This window comes from Martes martes (genome assembly GCF_963455335.1).
Source record: "Martes martes genome assembly, chromosome: 17".
NCBI classification, from domain to species: Eukaryota; Metazoa; Chordata; class Mammalia; order Carnivora; family Mustelidae; genus Martes; species Martes martes.
The window spans coordinates 1,054,238-1,074,414 of NC_137905.1; the positions used below are offsets into that span (position 1 = coordinate 1,054,238).

The 20,177-nt window shown below is 59.8% G+C and overlaps 1 protein-coding gene across 15 annotated transcripts in view; it reads left to right on the plus strand.

Moving 5' to 3' along the window:
- ANKRD11 (ankyrin repeat domain containing 11) overlaps nucleotides 1–12,899 on the plus strand; it is a 182,936-nt gene extending 170,037 nt beyond the window's left edge. For 7 of the 15 annotated variants that reach the window (XM_080829633.1, XM_080829639.1, XM_080829644.1 and 4 more), the window contains 5 exons: nucleotides 23–6,519; nucleotides 7,989–8,087; nucleotides 8,173–8,316; nucleotides 9,876–9,968; nucleotides 11,900–12,899. In XM_080829633.1, the coding sequence (XP_080685759.1) occupies nucleotides 23–6,519; nucleotides 7,989–8,087; nucleotides 8,173–8,316; nucleotides 9,876–9,968; nucleotides 11,900–12,085 (7,019 nt within the window). In that variant the 3' untranslated portion in view covers nucleotides 12,086–12,899. Of the gene's footprint in view, nucleotides 1–22; nucleotides 6,520–7,988; nucleotides 8,088–8,172; nucleotides 8,317–9,875; nucleotides 9,969–10,169; nucleotides 10,331–11,899 lie in introns of all 15 variants that reach the window. The other 8 variants (XM_080829645.1, XM_080829634.1, XM_080829646.1 and 5 more) reach the window with 3 other exon arrangements.
- The last annotated feature ends 7,278 nt before the right edge of the window (nucleotides 12,900–20,177 follow it).

Below are 20,177 nucleotides of genomic sequence, written 5' to 3' on the forward strand. Positions count from 1 at the left end.
CTGACTCTCCCCCTGTTCCCAGCAGAGAGCTCGGAGGAGGAAGACGCCCCGTCGTTCGCACCCTCCAGCTCGGTTGACGGCAATAACACGGACTCTGAGTTTGAGAAGGGCCTGAAGCACAAGGCTAAGAATCCAGAGCCCCAGAAGACGGTGACCCCCGTCAAGGACGAGTACGAGTTCGACGAGGATGACGAGCAGGACAGAGTCCCTCCCGTGGATGATAAACATTTACTGAAAAAGGATTACAGAAAAGAAACTAAATCAAATAGTTTTATTTCTATACCCAAAATGGAAGTGAAAAGTTACACTAAAAATAACACAATTGCACCAAAGAAGGCGGCTCATCGTATCTTGTCAGACACATCGGACGAGGAGGACGTCGGTGTCCCTGTGGGGACAGGAGAGAAGCTGCGGCTCTCGGCGCACACGATACTGCCCAGTAACAAGACACGGGAACCCTCCAATTCCAAGCAGCAGAAGGAAAAAAATAAAGTGAAAAAGAAGCGAAAGAAAGAGACGAAAGGCAAAGAAGTGCGATTTGGGAAGAGGAATGACAAGTTCTGCTCGTCAGAGTCAGACAGCGAGTCCTCGGAGAGCGGCGAGGACGACGGGGACTCGGTGGGGAGCTCCGGCTGCCTCAAGGAGTCCCCGCTGGTGCTGAAGGACCCGGCCCTGTTCAGCTCTCTGTCCGCCTCCTCCACCTCGTCCCACGGGAGCTCCGCTGCCCAGAAGCATAACCCCAGCCACGCGGACCCCCACGCCAAGCACTGGCGGACGGACAATTGGAAAACCATCTCCTCGCCGGCCTGGTCCGAGGTCAGCTCTTTATCAGACTCCACAAGGACGAGACTGACAAGCGAGTCTGACTGCTCCTCGGAGGGCTCCAGCGTGGAGTCGCTGAAGCCCGTGCGCAAGAAGCAGGAGCACCGGAAGAGGGGCGGCCTGCAGGGCGCCCTGTCCGAGAAGAAGAACTCTTTCCACGCCAGCGTGGACGGCGCCATCCCCAAGCTGGACAAGGAGGGGAAGGTCGTCAAGAAACACAAAACGAAACACAAACACAAAAACAAAGAGAAAGGGCTGTGCTCGGTCAGTCAGGAACTCAAGCTGAAAAGCTTCACCTACGAGTATGAGGACTCCAAGCAGAGGTCCGAGAAGGCCATACTTCTGGACAACGACGTTTCCGGCGACAACAAGTTGAAAGCCTTGAAGCACGACAGGGAGCACTTCAAGAAGGAGGAGAGACTTGGCAAGATGAAGTCTGAGGAGAAGGAATGGCTCTTTAAAGAGGAGGTGGTCAAGGCTTCCAAGGATGAAAAGTCCCTGAAGAGAATCAAAGACATGAGCAGGTCTTTCCGAGAAGAAAAGGACCGTCTGAATAAAGCAGAAAAGGAGAAGCTGGTGAAGGAGAAGTCTCCCAAGGAGGAGAAGCTGAGGCTGTACAAGGAGGAAAGGAAGAAAAAGTCCAAAGACAGGCCCTCAAAGTTAGAGAAGAAGAATGATTTTAAAGAAGACAGACTTTCGAAGGAGAAAGAGAAGACTTTCAAAGAGGAGAAAGAAAAACTCAAAAAAGAAAAGGTTTATAAGGAAGACGCGTCCGCTTTCGACGAATACTGTAACAAAAGTCAGTTTCTGGAGAACGAAGACACCAAGTTCAGCCTTTCTGATGACCAGCAGGACAGGTGGTTTTCTGAGCTGTCCGACTCGTCCTTCGATTTCAAAGGGGACGACAGCTGGGATTCTCCGGTGACGGACTACAGGGACGTGAAGAGCGACCCCGTGGCCAGACTGATCCTGGAGACGGTGAAAGAGGACGGCAAGGACAAGAAGCGGGAAAGCAAGGGCCGCGAGAAGCGGGACTGTGGGGACAGGCGGGGCGACAGGGACGCTTTCTTCCGGAAGAAGGACAGGGACTGTCTGGACAAGAGCTGCGAGAGGAGGAAGGAGCCGGCGGAGAAGCACAAAGGCGTCCCCAGCTGCCTCCCTGACAAAAAGAGGAGGGAGTCCGCTGAGGGCGGACGGGACAGGAAGGACCTCCTCGAGAGCGCCAAGGAGCGGAAGGACGGCAGGGCCAAGCCCGAGGAGGCGCACCGGGACGAGCTGAAGGAGCTGGGCGGCGAGGCCGGCTTCAAGGACAGGCCCGACTGCGACTTCGGGAAGGGCCTGGAGCCCTGGGAGAGGCTCCACCCTGCCAGAGAGAAGGAGAAGAGGGACCGAGGGAAATCGGAGAAATACAGAGACAAGTCCGGTGACAAAGACAAAAGCGAAAAATCTACCCTTGAGAGGTGTCAGAAGGACAAGGAGTTCGATAAATGTTTTAAAGAGAAGAAAGAGACCAAGGAGAAGCATAAAGAGACACACGGCAAAGACAAGGAGAGGAAAGCGTCTCTGGACCAAGCGAGAGAGAAAAGGGAGAGGCCTTTCCCTGGGCTTCTCCCCGAGGACGCCCCCGAGAGGAGGGACGAGAGGAAGGGGAAGGAGAAGAGCTGGTACATCGCGGACATCTTCACCGACGAGAGCGAGGACGAGAAGGACGCGCGCGCGGCCGGCGGGCTCCGGCTCGGGGAGGCCGGGGATGCGCCGCGGGCCGACGGCGCCCCGGACGCTGACCGGCCCCGGAAGCACTCCGCCGAGCGGCAGCACTCGGAGAAGCAGAAGGACCGGGAGCTCCGAGAGAAGAGAAAGGAGAAGGGGGTCCCAGACGGCGGCAAAGACAAGAGGGAGAAGGTTCTCGAGAAGCACAAAGACAAGAAGGACAAGGACTCTGCCGAGAAGTACAGGGACAGGAAGGACCGGACGTCCGTCGAGTCCACTCAGGAAAAGAGAAACAAACAGAAGCCCCCGGAGAAGGTGGAGAGGAAGCCGCCTGCGGAGGACAAGGCCAAGAGCCGGCACCGGGAGAGGCCGGACAGGGAGCACTGCCGAGACCGGAAGGCGTCGAGGAGCGCGGAGGCCGAGAAGAGCCTGCTGGAAAAGCTGGAGGAGGAGGCCCTGCACGCCTACAGGGAGGACTCCAACGACAAGGCCAGCGAGGTGTCCTCGGACAGCTTCACGGACCGCGGGCAGGAGCCGGGCCTCAGCGCCCTCCTGGAGGTGTCCTTCACGGAGCCCCCAGAGGAGAAGGCCAAGGAGAAAGAGAGGCACAGACACTCCTCGTCCTCGTCCAAGAAAAGCCACGATCGAGAGAGAACCAAGAAAGACAAGTCCGAGAAGAGAGAAAAGAGCGATGATCACAAGGACGCCGGCGGCAGGAAGGACCCCGGCCAGTACGACAAGGACTTCTCAGACGCCGATGCTTACGGGATTCCTTACGGCTCGAAAGCCGACGCGGAGGACGGGTTAGATAAAGCCGTCGAGCTCTTCTCCATTGAGAAGAAAGAGAAGAACGATTCTGAAAGAGAAGCCTCCAAAAAGGCGGAGAAAGAGCTGAAGCCGTACGGGTCCAGCGCCGCCAGCGCCCTCAAGGAGAGGCGGAGGAGGGAGAAGCACCGGGAGAAGTGGAGGGACGACAGGGACAAGCACCGGGACAGGCACGGGGACGGGCTCCTGCGGCACCACAAGGACGAGCAGAAGCCTGTGGCCAGAGACAAGGACAGCGCCCCAAACCCGCTCAGAGACAAGTGCCGGGAGGAGGGCCTGAAACTCAGTGAGACCAAACTGAAGGAGAAGTTCCGGGAGGCCGCCGAGAGGGAGAGGGGTGACCCGGCAAAGGTCAGCGGTGGGACCGAGAAGCTGCCGGTGTCCAGAGACCCCGGCAAGAGAGACGCCCGGCCCAGAGAGAAGCTTCTGGGGGACGGTGACCTGATGATGACCAGCTTCGAGCGCATGCTGTCCCAGAAGGACCTGGAGGTCGAGGAGCGCCACAAGCGGCACAAGGAGCGGATGAAGCAGATGGAGAAGATGCGGCACCGGTCCGGGGACCCGAAGCTCAAGGAGAGGGCGAGGCCCGCGGAGGACACGCGCAAGAAGAGTCTGGACGCCCCGCCCAAGAAGCCGCTGGCACCGGACCCCGCCCTGAGGGACAGGAAGCCCAAGGACTCGGCTCCTGCCCCACCGGCCGCCGAGAACAAGCCCCACCCGGGACCAGCCGTGGACACAAGGGACTGGTTGGCGGGGCCGCACATGAAGGAGGTCCTGCCCGCTTCTCCCCGGCCTGACCAGGGCCGGCCCACCGGGGTGCCCACGCCCGCGTCCGTGGTGTCGTGCCCCAGCTACGAGGAGGCCATGCACACGCCCAGGACGCCGTCCTGCAGCGCCGACGACTACTCCGACCTCATCTTTGACTGCGCAGACCCCCAGCCCGTGTCCAGCACGTCCGCCAGCGCCTGCTCCCCTTCCTTCTTCGACAGGTTCTCCGTGGCCGCGAGTGGGATTTCGGAGGCTGCGAGCCAGACGCCTACGAGGCCGTCGTGCACAAGCCTTTATCGTTCAGTCTCCGTCGATATCAGGAGGACCCCCGAGGAAGAGTTCAGTGCTGGGGACAAGCTGTTCCGACAGCAGAGTGTCCCCACCGCGTCCACTTATGACTCACCAGGGCAGCACCTGGAGGACAAGGCTCCTGGGCCCCCAGGTCCTGCCGAGAAGTTCGCCTGCTTGTCTCCGGGGTATTATTCCCCGGACTACGGCATCCCCTCTCCCAAAGCGGACGCCCTGCACTGCCCGTCTGCGGCCGTGGTCACCGTCACCCCCTCCCCAGAGGGTGCCTTCTCCGGTTTACAAGCAAAGTCCCCCCCTGCACACCGAGATGAGCTGTTGGCCCCATCCATGGAGGGAGCCCTTCCCCCTGACTTGGGCGTCCCTCTGGACGCCACTGAGGCCCAGCAGGCCACTGCCGCCATCATCCCCCCGGAGCCCAGCTACCTGGAGCCGCTGGACGAGGGGCCCTTCAGCACGGTCATCACGGAGGAGCCCGTCGAGTGGGCGCACCCGGCAGCCTCGGAGCAGGGCCTCTCCTGCAGCCTGATGGGGGGCACCCCTGAGACCCCCGTCAGCTGGCCCGTGGGGCCGGACCTCCTGCTTAAGTCCCCCCAGCGACTCCCTGAGTCCCCGCAGCATTTCTGTCCCAGTGAGGCCGTCCACCCTGCTGCTGCGGGGCCCTTTGGGGCCACAGAACCCCCTTACCCGGGCTCCCCTGACTCGTACCCTCTGTCGGCCACCGAGCCTGGACTTGAGGCCACCACAGGTGACGCAGCAGAGGCGGTCCCGGCCGCCGTCTCTGCCCCAGAAGAGCCAGCGGCCTTTGCCCCCGCCTCCAGGCTGGAGCCTTTCTTCACCAGCTGCAAACCGCTGCCGGAAGCGCCCGCGGACACGGCCCCGGAGCCGGCGTGTTTGACCACCGTGACTCAGGTGGAGGCTCTGGGGCCCGTGGAAAATAACTTCCTGGAAAATGGGCATGATCTGTCGGCCCTGGGCCAGGTGGAGCCCGTGCCCTGGCCTGGCGGCTTCCCCAGCGCCGAGGACGAGCTCGATCTCGGGCCCTTCTCGCTGCCAGAGCTTACCCCTCTTCAAGCGAAAGACGTTTCCGATGTCGAAACAGAGCCGATGGAGGAGACGGCCCTCGTTCCCCCGGAAGAGACCCCCCCGGGGCTCCCTGGGGTCCCGAATGGCGGGGATGGCCCTGTGGCAGCTGCCGAGGACCAGCCCGTGCTGCCTCCTGACCAGGGGGCCCCCCGGCTCCCCACCGAGCCGGAGCTTGAGCCCTCCGAGGAGCCCAAGCCCGATGCCGCGGCGGAAGCCGCAGTGGAAGGGGGGGCCGCGTTGGAGGCGAGGGTCCCTGAGGACTCCGACTCCGGCCTGGGGCCCGCAGCGGCGCCCCCCGAGGAGCAGCCGCCGCCGGGGAGCGGCGAGGAGGAGGCCGAGGGCCAAGATCCGCCGGCCGCAGCCCATGGCGTGCCCGACGCCCCCGGGGACGGCTCGGCCCAGGCGCTGGCGGCGGACGGGGCCGGCCCCCTGGACGGTGCCAGCCTTGACGGACCTCTGGGCGGCGTCCAGCCTGACACGACGGAGCCGGAGCCCAAACCCGCGGCCGAAGCCCCGAAGGCCCCCAGAGTGGAGGAGATCCCTCAGCGCATGACCCGGAACCGGGCCCAGATGCTGGCCAACCAGAGCAAGCAGAGCTCGCCGCCCTCGGAGAAGGAGCCCGCGCCCGCGCCCCGCGCCAAGGGCCGCTGCTGCGAGGAGGACGACCCGCAGGCCCAGCACCCCCGCAAGCGGCGCTTCCAGCGCTCCGGGCAGCAGCTCCAGCAGCAGCTGCACACGTCCACGCGGCAGACGCGGGAGGTGATCCAGCAGACGCTGGCCGCCATCGTGGACGCCATCAAGCTGGACGCCATCGAGCCCTACCACAGCGACCGGTCCAACCCGTACTTCGAGTACCTGCAGATCAGGAAGAAGATCGAGGAGAAGCGCAAGATCCTGTGCTACATCAGCCCCCAGGCCCCGCAGTGCTACGCCGAGTACGTCACCTACACGGGCTCCTACCTGCTGGACGGCAAGCCGCTGAGCAAGCTGCACATCCCCGTGGTGAGTGCCGCCCTGCGGGGGCCGGCCGGCGGCGGGGCGGCGGGTGGGGGGGGGCGCACAGCCCCCCGCCGGGACAGCCGGCGCCCCGGGCTCTGGGAACGCCCTCGTCCTCCCCCGGCCCCCCCACCTCCCGCGCCAGGCGCACCCAGGCAGCCCACCGCTTCCTGCCGCCGGGGGCCCTCTCGTGGCCCCTCTCGTGGCCCCTCTCGTGGCCCCTCCTGACGCCTTCCGCGCTTTGGTCCTGCTTCCCAGTGGCCTCCCGTTGCGGACCTGAAGCCAGGCCTCCGTTCCCCTTAGCCTCTTGCCCGAGACCTCCTTCAGGCGCACCCCTTGTGGGGCTCGCGGGCTCCTCCACCCGCAGGGCCTGTCCCTAGGCCCCCAGCCCCACTTATGGGCTCTGCACCCAGAGCCTCTGGTCCCTTTCGTCTCCGTTCCCTCGACCACCCGATCGTTTCCCGTTGGCACCTAGTGACCCTGTGTCTGTTCAGACGTGACCTGTCCCAGCCCTGCCATGTACACCCCCTCCCAGATCCCTCGAGTCCACATCGGGGCCTTTGGGCACACATCTAGCTCCTCCCTGCTTCTCCTGGTGCACACCCTTCGCCTGGGTGGGCTTCTGCCTCCTGCTAGTGCAGCAGAGCCAGACCTCAGCCTTCCTTTGCTCACTCGCAGCCGGCCTGGCCTGCTCCCCAGGTGTAGCTTGTCTATACCACGTGCAGGTGACTTACTGCCCTTTTTGGGGGTGGGGTGGGGGGAACAATCGCACTTTGAAGAAAAGCCAGAACTTCTGTTTTATGCCATGAGGTCCTCCTAGGGAAGGCCCAGGCACACAGCCTACATCACCAGTCTCGGGGACCCCTCTCCCGTGGCGGGGGTGGGGGTCACGTTGGATGCGTGTGCTCTGAAAGTCGGTGTCTGAGCTGGCTGTCCCCCAGGACTGACCTCCGTCCGGTGTTTTCTGACGGAGGACTCTGGCTCTGAGCGTCCGCCTGCAGGGGCGAGGCAGTGAAGGCCCCGCGCCTGGGCCACCGCTCCCCAGCGTGGCCCAGGGCAGCCAGCTTTGAGCTCAGCAGGATGTCCCGGCCTGGCTCTCCCTGGTCTCCGGCTGTCCTGGGCAGGAGACCGAAGCTGCCTTGCCCTGTAGGTCCCGGGGTGGGGAGGATGAGCTGCTCTGTCTCGTCTGGGACGCTGGATCCTGAAAGAATCTGGCTTGAGATCTGTGTTCAGTGAGGCAGCTTCGTTGCCTTGTTGCTTAAGTTTTAGTTTTCAAACTAGAACGCCATGAACATCACGGCAAGTGTGGGGTCACGGGTTCGGGTGTAAGTTCTGCTCGCCTCCCGCTGGGTCTCGCACCTTCCTTTCCTAGAGACGGCCAGTTCCCTTCCCGTCGCCGCTCTGCGGGGGGGGGGGGGGGGCGTTCCCGGTGCGGCCTCGCAGCCCCACCAACCCCCGCCCCCCCGTGATTGCAGATCGCGCCCCCCCCTTCCCTGGCGGAGCCCCTGAAGGAGCTGTTCAAGCAGCAGGAGGCCGTGCGGGGGAAGCTGCGTCTGCAGCATAGCATCGAGCGGGTAAGAGGGGCTGTGGGCGCGGGGCCTCGGGCTGGGGCGCGCCCGGGCCCCCGGAGGCCTGCCTCACCCCGCTCCTCTCCTGCAGGAGAAGCTCATCGTCTCCTGCGAGCAGGAGATCCTGCGGGTTCACTGCCGGGCGGCGAGGACCATCGCAAACCAGGCGGTGCCGTTCAGCGCCTGCACCATGCTGCTGGACTCGGAGGTCTACAACATGCCGCTGGAGAGCCAGGTGCGTGCGCTCGGGCCCGCCGCCCGAGACGGGCCGGCCCGCGGCACAGGCGGCGGGTGGAAGCACGGACGGAGGCGGCCCCAGGCGGACGGAGGCGAGCAGATGGCGGCACGTTGTGTGCGGGTCCCTACGGGCCTCCGGTCCCCGGGCTGGGCATCCGTGAGTGTCGGTCACACGCGAATTGTCCTGGAAAACAAACGTAATCGGGATGGGTCGTGTCCCCCACCCCCCTCCCCTGCCAGCCGCTGCGGCCCGGGACTGGCCTAGGGCAGGCCCTGCCGGAAGCCGGGGCGCCACAGCTGAGGGCCGGGAGGGCTCAAGCGCGCGGCCACCCGCCATGGCTCTGCTTCCGTCACGGTGGCGCCCCGGCCCTGCTTTCCTCCCCGTGCTGTGGACATGGGACGCGCCCCCCCGCCCCCCACCCCCCCGGGATGTCTGGAGTGCCGGTGCCTTTCAGGGGCCTCAACTACTGGTACCTCCCACTGGTGGCCTGTCTGTGGACCCCGGTGCCCCCGCTCCGGGCCCTGCCGCACCCGGACCTGGGGCCAGACTCTGTCAGGGGTTTGCTCCGCAATCGATTCTCTTCCCTACCACCGGGACTTTCTGAAAACCACCCGGAGCGTGGGCCTGCTGCCCCCTGGGGACCCTCCTGTGCCCCGCAGGCCAGGGTGAGCTCACGAGCAGCATTCCAGGCTGGCTGTGCGGACAGAAGTGGTTCGGGGATTTCTTTTGATAAGGATTTCCTATGCACTTGCATACGATCTTTGGGAATCGCTCTTAAAAACTCGCCCCATCAGGGAAGCCTGGTTGTCAGTAGAGCAGCCCTTCCTGTCAGGGTCGTGAGTTTGAGCCCCACGTTAGGCATGAAGCCTACTTAAAATGGAAAAAAATTAAGTTTCCCCATTAACCTGGTGTCTGAAGCAATGCAGTGGTCTGTGAACCCTAAAACAAACGAGGGCTACCTCCGGAACCTTCTGCATCTAAAAAGCCAGCATCTGGTGACTTCCTGAGCTGCTGCTGAGCGGAGGGAAGGCCTCCCCCCGGGGGCCACACGTGGGGCCGAGGGGAGAGACTCGCACGAGTGACGGCCACGCAGGAGAGCCGGATCTCGGGGGCCTGTCAGAGCCCCCCCCCGGCTGCCCCTCCGGCCCAGGGCTTACCTGCTGTGGGCCCGTCCTTGGCCCCAGGTGCTGCTGTGCATGAGGATAGGGACCTTAAGCTGGTACTCCCTGCTGCGCGAAGCCACCTCCGGCCTCCCACGGTCCTTTTCACAGAAAGTTACAACAGAAGAAATGGAAACATAGGCCTCTTCTGGCTTGACCGTGCGCCTCCATGTGGTCCCCAAGGGCCATGGCGCCCCGCACGCACGGCCCGGCCCTTGCAGCCACCTCCTGGGGGTCGGGGGGAGGGGGGATGCACAGGGACGGTCTTGCTGGTCTGGTCCGGCCCGGAACACAGTTGCGCCTGGGGACTGCGGGCAGAGCTGCGGCTCTCACGCGAGGGAGGCGTCTGCCTGGCTCTGACCCCCGCGGTGTCCACATCTGCGCGCTCTCCTTTAGGGCGACGAGAACAAGTCCGTGCGTGACCGCTTCAACGCCCGCCAGTTCATCTCCTGGCTGCAGGACGTGGACGACAAGTATGACCGCATGAAGGTGAGGGCCCTGTGCCCCCCGAGCTGCACCTGGGCTGGGGGTCCCGGCAGGTGTCTGGGGCGGGGGGGCGGGGGGGGGTTGCTGCTGGGTCCCGTTTGGAAGCGGCAGTGCCAGACCCTCCGAGCCCAGCGGAAACTTCCAGGGAGCCAAGGTCTCCCCGCCCCCATGTTGCCTCCTTAGAGTGTCTTCCCTCCTGTCCAGGTGTGCGGGGAGCAGCTCCTGTCACCAGCTGGCGGTCAGACCTCTGTGGGACCCCACCTTGAGCCCTCCTCAAAGGTCACAGCACACACCCAGCACCACTGCTCTGGACGTGCCCAGTGCAGCAGGCAGAGGATGGGTGGGAGATAGAGAAAGATTAGCAAGTAAGAAGCACGTCCGCACCCACAGGCGCTAGGGTCGCCAGCCGGGCAGCCGCACGCCGGTTAGAGTTGCCTTTAGGGTCAGCGCCACCCCGGGGAGCTCCGGGAGGCAGGGCCCGGAGGGCCGTGCCCGCTCTTGTCACTAGAGCGCCGGGGCTGGGGGCGGGGGTGCGTGTGGCAGGAGGAAGACGGTGTTTTCCGGATGCCGGCCTTACCCGCGGCGCCCCGCCCCCCGCCCCCCGCCTCGGCCCTCGCGGGGGTGCGGCCGCGGTGCAGACAGAGCGCCCAGAGCAGAGAGGAGGGGCCCGCGCCGTGTCCCTGGCCCCAGGCCCGTCCCGGGGAAGCTCCACAGTCACGCCAGCCAGGCCGGGGACTGCGCAGGGCAGGCTTTCCTGTAACGAGACAGTCTTGACTACGTTACAGGGAGACGGTGCGCGTGAGCACGAGTCTCACGCCCGTAACGCACAGTGACCTTCCCAGACCAGTAAGAAAAGGGTGACTAGAGAGAGGACGGAGGCCCGCCTGGGGGGCTCCGTCGGTTTGCGCGTCTGACTCTTGGTTTCAGCTCAGGTCGTGGTCTCGGGGTCGTGGGACCGAGCCCCGCGTCGGGCTCCTGCCGCAGCAGGGAGTCACCTTGGGGGTCCCTCTGCCCTCCTGCCCCTCACTCCGCTCATGTGCCGTGTTCTCAGATACGGTCTTTTGAAAAGGAAGGAAGGAAGTACACCGGGTGTGCTTGGAGCCGTGGCCGCCACGCCGCAGCCCAGGGTGGTTTGCTTCCAGAAGACTCCAGATGGGGGAGGGTTTGCACCCAGATCCCCGCAGCACACTCGAAACAGCGTCATTTTAAGGCAGATCGGACACTGATGCCCACCCGCCGTGCTTCTGTGCACGTCTGCGGAACAAGTCGGGCCGCGAGGCGGCGGCACGCCCGTGCGCACATGCACCCTCTGCTCGCACACCGCCTGACTCCAGGTCCCTTCCTGCCACCTCCTGCTCTGTCCCCCCTCGGTGACCCCCTCAAAGTTGCCCTTCCAGCTCTCCCCTTCTACCTGCCGCACACAGCACACCGGGCACGGGACCGCCACCCTCATTTAGGGCCGAGTACTAGGGTGCCGCAATACGAAACGGCTCCGACCCTAGGTGTGATTTTTGGCGCTGGTCTGGCTCGGTGGGTAGAGCACGCAACTGCTGATCTCGGGGTCGTGAGTTCAAGCCCCACATTCGGCACGGAGCCTACTTGAGGTTTTTCCAAAAGGGCGTAATTTGCATCGCAGGTGAAACGGAGATCACCAGCCCTAAATGACTGTGAAATGAAAACAGCGAACAACAGCGGCCGTCGCTTTTAATTCAAAGCTGCCGTGCAGCCAGGGGTCGGGGCACCGCGGGGACGGGGACAGATAGATGCCCCTGCGGTCAGCAGTGCCGGCCAGCTGCACGGGCACCGGGGGCGCTCAGGTGACCCGCGGTGGGGACTAGGCCCCGGGAGCCGGCCTCGCTGGGGCGGCAGGTTGTGGGGGTTGTGGTGCCGGGGTCAGGCCTTCGCTCCCCTCACGTGCTGTGTCTCCCGCGCAGACGTGTCTCCTGATGCGGCAGCAGCACGAAGCCGCGGCCCTCAACGCCGTGCAGAGGATGGAGTGGCAGCTGAAGGTCCAAGAGCTGGACCCCGCCGGGCACAAGTCCCTGTGTGTGAACGAGGTGCCCTCCTTCTACGTGCCCATGGTCGACGTCAACGATGACTTCGTGCTTCTGCCAGCCTGACACACCGCGGGACGGCCGCAGAGGACACAGGCCACACGCATCTACCCGGCGCTGCTGCCACGTCCAGCCAGCGGAGGGAGACCTGGTCCCTCGGGTGGGGACGCCCGGGGAGAGACCCCGCACTTGGCCCCCCGGAGCGAGGCTCTTTTAAACCAGAGACCGCGGGAGGCCGAGGAGACCTCGGGGACGCAGACGTGGCCTCGGCGGCCCGGGGCTCTGCCCTCCCGCCGGCTGCACAGGCATTTCGGGTGGTGCAGAACCGAGTGTATTTTTTAAAATTTCTTGCTCCATTCTGATCAACTAAAAGAAAATGAAGGCGTCCACGCCTCAGACCCCGCGCCCTCCACGCCGGAGGGCAGGGAGAGCGCGGGCCGGCTGCTGTCCCGCCGCCGCGGGCCTCGGCCGGGCTGGGGCGCCGTGCAGGGGAAGGGCCCAGCCGCGCCGCCTGCCGGGACCGGACACGGACGCAGAGCCAGGACTCGGGTTGTGTTTTTAATGGGAGTCAAATCCACGTGGTTTGTATATTTTTTCCTTTAATCTTGGGCATTTTGTTTCTCTTTCTGAGAACATAACTTGAAACACTACAGAGCCAATAATCATATAAAAAGTGTACCCGGAAGCGCTGTACAGTTTTATACACACTCACAACGTACTTTGCTGCCTTCTAGATAATTTATTTTGCGACACATACTGCACAGTTGTAAATACCTCCTGTACTGTAACATCACTTCAGTTACGTGTAAAGAAATAAATAAATTAATTAAATGCTCTTTGTACACGACAGGACCCTCTCCAGGAGGGGCCGGCACACAGGACTGAGCCGAGGGGTCGCTCTGCGTCTGCAACTCCTCTCCTACCCAGTTAGCGGCTTTTGATTATGAAACACTGGTTTTCCCTCCTTTCCCGCACGCCCCACCAAGCGGCACAGCTCACCAGGGAGGGGGGAAGCTGGGTGACTCCCTGTGCACCCAGACCAGGGCAGGGGTACAGGAGGACAGAGGCCCGACAGGACACCTCTAGCTGGCTGCCCCCCAGGGCCTGGCAGCAGTAGGAAGGACACGAGGGTCACTCACGACTGGGGCAGTCAATCCTGGGCTGTGTGGCCTTGAAGAGACCCTGCCTGGCCCTCTACACCCAGAATGGGAGGGCCCCCCCCCCCACCACAAGTTTCCACGTGGGGCTGGCAGATCTCCCAGCGGCACCGCTGCTGATACGGGGTCCCAACCGGGAGAGCCCCTGTGCTAGCCAGCACCAGCTCGGAAGCCCAGAATGGGAGGTGGGAGCCCCACTTCGCAAAGCAGACAGAGCACAACCCCTGTGCTCCTCTCAGAGGAGGCCCTACGGGGATGGGACAGGGCTGGCCTGGGGCCGCCTTCTGAACAAAGTGACTCCTTCCCAGAGACTGCCCTCGCCTCATCCAATCCTGGCTCACACAGTCACCGCCCCCCCCCCCCCAAAACATGCTGAGCACCGGGGACAGGTGGGCACGGAGGCGGAGACCCAGGCATCCGGGCTTGGGGTTGACCGCCACCTCACTCACGTTCGGGAACCCCTCACCCTCCTCTGTGTCCTGTACCTCCCTGTACCATCCTGCACGATGATCCCCCGCAGAACGACCTGTGTCCTCGGGTGGGACTCCTCCAGGGTGGGGTACCGCAGGGAGCCGGGCCGGGCTCCCCAGTCCACACGGCACCCCCACCCCAGAGGAGTCCGGTCTCCCCTGCCCTCGGTGCACATTCCCTCCAGGCTGGTACCCGCTCGGGTGCTTGCAGGGGAGGGGCGGAGAGGGCAGCAAAGCTCCAGTGCTCTGGGCATAAATTATTTTTCAAATCACGGAGCTGTCATCTCGTAACCCACCTTGTGAAGGTTTTTGAGAGTGAGTAAGCCAGAGCAGAGGGGGAAGCAGGGAGCCCCACACAGGACTCGATCCCTGGACCCTGGGATCACGACGCGTGCTGAAGGCAGATGCTACACCAGCGGAGCCCCCCAGGCGCCCCTCAGTAACCCACCTCTTAAGCCCCGTGTCTTTTCTAAGCACCGAACACCCGCGCTGACTCGCACGCAAAGTCTTGGCGTCACCAGCTTCAGCCCCGGGGGCAGAGGTCCCGGACTCCCTGGACTCCCCGGCTGTGCACGTGCACCGGGGCTGGGGAGCTGCCTCCGTGGGCCAGGCGTGGCGGTTGGGGACGGCCGGGGCCCCGGGCCTCTCAACTGTGTGGTGCTGGCGGTGGCCCTGCAGGCTCGAGCCGCGGAAGCACAGAGCTCCCCCCGCTGCACCGCGATGCTCGAGCCTTGGGAGGGGGACCGCACCAGCGACCTCGCGGTGTCCGGTGCCATCGTAAGACGGCAGGACAGGCTGGCTGTGGAGAGTGCCCGGTGCCCAAATAGTGAGTGGACACCTGAGACTGTGTGACAGCTGGTGGCCTTGGCAGGAAAAGAGGGGTCCTTCACGTGCACCAAGCCGGCACGCGGGCATCCGGGCGGGCAGGCCCCGAGAGCCAGCGTCCCTCCTCCCCTGACAGAGGGCAGAGGCACGGGGAGCTGCCCCCGTGTTTCCTTTATGTGGGGGAGGAATGGGAATACGGAAATACTGCACCCAGGACAGTGGAAAGAAGGGGCTCAGGTTCCCATTTCTGGGAACCGGGATGGGAAGCTGAGGGTCAGCCCGGGAGCTCAGGGCGTGTGTGTCACACGCCACGGCTGGGGCTTGTGACGCACAAGTGAGCGGCTCGCACCCTACGGCCGCGCTTCCGGGCACAGAACCACGAGAACCCGTGCTTACGGGTACAACATCGCTTAGAAACATCAATGCACCTGAGTTATTTGTGATAAGAAAAAGGAAAAATAAAAGATAATTGCCATATGCGTCGCGGGGCTCCTCAACCTCGTACTCCTGTTTGGTCGGAGGAGTCTGCTGCATCCTTTTTCCCGAATGACAGGTGTTCAGCGGCACGTGTGGCCTCCACCTGCTGCGGCCGGCAGCACCCTCCAAGCTGTGACAGCCGCATCTCTGAGCATTGCCGGATGTTCCGGGGGCGGGGGGGGGGGGGCCGAACCACGCCCGTGGGGAGCTGCTTAGCTAGAACCACGAAGAGGAGCACAGTCCTGTCACATGCACGGTTTGTGTGGTACGCCCGGGTTTACGTAAAATTTTAAAAACTGCCATGTGAGCGGTCAGTCGCTTGGGGGAGCACATGAGCATTTCAGGGGTTTCTGGTGACACTCTATTTCCCGACCTTGGTATTGCCTATGTGGGTAGACTTTGTGATAACTTAATGGGTAGCAAATGTGTTTTTGGCACCTTTTTGTTACATTTCACAATCTAAAAACATCGAAAGAATTTTCTGCATTTCCCTGTGGAACCCAGGATGATATTCAAGGACATATTTTAGAAAATAGGATGCCAGATACCAAGTTAAAATGGCAATCTGAGCTATTTACCTCCCAATCAAAATCCCCCCAAAATCAGAACAGGCAGAAAACCACCAAGTCAAAGTAGTCCTGGTAAAGACAATGTTTCTATCACAGATGAGAACCTCAGAGAAATGGAGATTCATTTAATGGAAAATGCATAAATTCCAGAATAGCAAAGTAAAAACCTTCAAAAATCTCTGTATCAGCAATAAGAACATTGGCGGGGGTGGGGGGGGAGCTGTCAATGTCAAGATTATCCAGAACTTTGGAAATTAACCAGGTCTTGTTACAATCCAAGGAGCGATTATTCCAGAAAAAACAGCTGAGTCTCTGTAGTGAGTTGTGTGTCATTTTAACTTTACATATTTCCATTCCTCTCTCTCTCATGTTAGTCTTGAAGACCAGCAACCCAGCAGCCACCAGGGGGGTCAGCCTGAGTGAGGGTCTCCTCAGGTGTCCTCCCATCTCCAGGACACTCACCATTTGACTTGTCTGGCAGCTTTCCCAGAAAAGCCCCATTCCTGGGACTTACTTGACCTGACTTGGAGTTCATTCACTGGGAAAAGACCTTTACCCCAGAGGGTTTGTTGAAAACAATCAATGACAACTGTTTAACATCACAGCTGCCTGAGATGATTGAAACCCCTAAGAGCAAACAAGAGCCTGGCCACAAAATTGACTAGATCTGGGGAATGAGGTGTCCATGGGTACACACACAAAGGCTCTGATGTAGAGGCCTTTTGGAAACAGGAAGTGAAAGCTAATGCAGAGCTGTGACTGGCCAGAGCAGTGAAGAGCCTTTGGGGTGTGGAAGTCCTAGTGGATCAAAGCTTTTAAGGAAACCTGTCCAACCACTGGCCTAGCAGCAAGCTAACGGCACAAAGATGTCACTGCCCGCACACAACAGAGAACTGAGACTTTGCAGAATTGGTTCAGGAAAGTCACTAAATACAGCAGCAGCTGCAACCGACCGACCAACAAAAAAAAAATCTGGAGAATGGGGAACTGATTTCCAGAATCACCATTATATTATTTTAAAAGGCTACTTCTGGGGCGCCTGGGTGGCTCAGTGGATTAAAGCCTCTGCCTTCTGCTCAGGTCATGATCCCAGGTCATGATCGAGCCCCACATCGGGCTCTCTGCTCAGCAGGGAGCCTGCTTCCTCCTCTCTCTCTGCCTGCTTCTCTGCCTACTTGTGATCTCTGTCAAGTAAATAAATAAAATCTTAAAAAAAAAAAAAAAAACGCGGTGTGTCTGCGACCCTTCCGTCCGGCCGAGAGGACGACGGAGGCGGTGATTATAAACCGGCCGACGGGCTCCTGGGGCGTGGAGACCGGACAGTGTGTGGTCCGCAGCGCAGGGCAGGCGAACAGCGGAGCTCTGGTGTGTCGCCGCCGCCTCCCTCCTACTCACCCTAGCCGGGTGCTTGTACTTAGCACACGTGCTGTAATCCCCCACCGACCTGTTCTCTCCAATAGCTCCAAGATATGGTCAGATAAGCAGCACTTGAAATACAGGGCGCCTGGGGGGCTCCGTCGTTAAGCGTCTGCCTTCGGCTCCGGTCACGATCCCAGGGTCCTGGGATCGAGCCCCGCGTCGGGCTCCCTGCTTCTCCCTCTCCCACTCCCCCTGCTTGTGTCCCCTCTCTCGCTGGGTCTCTCTCTTGTCAAATGAATAAAATCTTTTAAATAAATAAATAAATGGGTACTAGAAAATACCTAAAACAAAAGAAGGCAGTACCACTGGAACTGAGAAGCAAAACAGATTTTTGGCCTAAAAACAGCAAAAATGTCAGGAGTTTAACTAATAATTGAAGTGTAAATTTAAGTGAAAATGCCAATTAGAAGGGAGAGACCAGCAGAATTTACTTTTTAAAATTCTGATTCAATGATATGCTGCCTGCATGAGACTTAGCAGAAACTGGCAGACCAGAAAGAACCGGACGGTTCCCAGTGGCACCTGGAGCCCTCAGCGTGCTCCCTCTGCAGACGGACGGAACAAGCAAGCAGGAGATGGACAAGGAAACTAAAGATGCAACACCGCATACCAGCTCGGCCTCCGGCCAGCGCTCAGTGCCGCGGCGAGCAGCACGTGCTTCTAAGTGACCACGGGGTAGCTTCCAGGAAAGACCGATGCGTGCGGCCACACGTCAAGGCTCGGTAAATGCAGAGAGACTGAGATAATGCAACCTATGTCCTCCAACCACGATGGGAGGAAATCAGAAATCAATACCGGGGAATCTAGAAAACTAAAAAATATGTGGAAATTAAGCACCACACTCTTCAATAGTCAAAGAAGAAATTACAAGGGAAATTAGAAAATACTTTGAGGGGCACACCTGGGTGGCTCAGTTGAAGCGTCTTGACTCTTGATTTCACCACAGGTCACGATGCCGGGGTCATGAGGTCGAGCCCCGTGCCTTTCTCCGTGCTCAGTGGGGCGTCTGCTTCTCCCTGTCCCTGCCCCCCTGCTCATGCTCTCTCTCTCTCAAATAAATAAACAATATATACATATATAAATTGAAATAATGCAATAGGGAAAAACTCAAGCTTAACAAGAGGGGTGTGTGGGAGGGGTGCCTTCTGAGACCAGCAGTGGCTTTCTCAGCAGAGCGCCTGCACACCCTGAGCTCGGCCACCCAGAGCAGGACCTGCACACACGCCTGGCACCCTGAACACAGCGAGGGGCTGCACCGCCGGCCCCCAGTCCACTCCGAATGGCACAGCTCACCGACACACACCACGGAGCTCACCCCTTCCAAGTGGTTACGATGAGACATTTTAGGTTATGTTAATTTTAACATAACATAAAAAGAAAAACTTACGTGAAATGAAAACATTTCTAGAATATAAAAGTGCAAACAGTTAATCTCCAACACACCCACACCACAAGACACATTGAAAGACGTCATGCTGGCTGGAGGACACTGGTATTCCACAGGGTTCTGCGTCTACGTAGAGAAACGATGTCTAGAACATAAACTACATGGTTAAGCAGATATTTATTTCATGATTTCCTTAAACACAGCTACCTGTTTAAAAATTTTTTCTAAGATTTTTACTTATTTATTTATTTGACAGGGGGATCACAAGTAGGCAGAGAGGCAGGCAGAGAGAGGAGGAAGCAGGCTCCCTGCTGAGCAGAGCGCCCGATGCGGGACTCGATCCCAGGACCCTGAGATCATGACTCGAGCCGAAGGCAGAGGCTTAACCCACCGAGCCACCCAGGCGCCCCTAGTTACCTGTTTAAAAAATAAAACTGCAGGAAGTGGATTATAGCACATATAAAATACAAAGGTATAACAGAGAGGCAAGCGTCCTGGAAGGAACGCCGTCCTGTCCCTTGGTAGGCTTTTAACATTTTCACATATTTGTTTTTCACATGCTTGTTTTTAAGCATATATTGAAAACCCTGAAGTAAAGAATAGAACAACAAAAATTACAGCTAACGTGACAATAATAGAAAGAAAATGAAATCATGAAAAGCATTGACGCCCAAAAGCAGAAGTAGAAGAGGGGAACAAAACAGAGACAGGACAAGCAGAAGGCAAGCGGACCCCAACCTAACTGTATAAACAAAAAATCACACGGACTGTGCTTGCTCCGAGCGTCCTCACTAAAAGCAGTGATGGCTGCAGACTCCAGACTCGACGATACGCTGCCCGTGAGAAAACGCTCTAAGTGTGCCAAAGCACGTTAAGAGTAAAAAGTAAAAAAGTTAAAAGATGGAAAAGCGTACCATGCTAACACTGTTCCCACGAAATCGAGAGGCGGTACCCATCTTTACAGATCCATTTCTGAAAGTCAAAGGAATAAAGCTCTAAGATTCAAAATTTCCTTCCAGGAGCCCAACTTACACATTTCTTTCTTATCTGTACAGCCCACAAAATAAGGAGGATTTGCAAAAAAAGGACGCAGGCAAGCCAGAAGGACTATTTCAGCTTCCTGAGGTTCTGTTTCTCACAGAGAAAGCGCACACGCCTGCGGGTGGGGGCAGACGGCGGGAGAGGCTCGAGCCGGGTCCCGGAGGGCCCGACACGGGGCCGGCTCTCGGCACCCTGAGAGCGCGACCTGAGCCAAAACCACGAGTCGGACGCTCAACAGACTGAGCCTCCCAGGCGCCCCTACAATGGCTCTTCGTATCAGTAGAGACACCATTACTAGGGAGAAGGGAAGTCACTTCATAATGAGACCATAAAAATCATCACATCTATGCACTTAGTGGCAATTTTTAAAAAATACATGAAGCAAAAACTGATAAAATTGCAAAGAGGAAGAGAGAAATCCATAATTTTAAAAATTTTAACACTTCTCTCGTCAATAGAATAAGTAGGTAGAAAATCAGCAAGGACATAGTCAATTCGAACAACACCGTCCACCAGACCGGCCTCGCTGACAGCACAGAGCGCCTCCCACGGCGGACGCTCCGGATGCGCCGTTCTCAAGCGCGGAGGGCACTGGCCACGGCACACGATGCGCATCCCCACCAGTTCAGAAGATGCGCGTCACACAAGATATGTTCTAATCTGCAATGGAATTGAATTACAAATCAGTAACAGAAAGATCTTTTAAAATCTCCGAATATTTGGGAACTAGACAATACCCTCCTTCAAAGGCCTTGGGTCAGGGAAGCAGTCAGATGGGAGCTCCAAAGCCTGGCCTTTGACGAGGGCGATGAA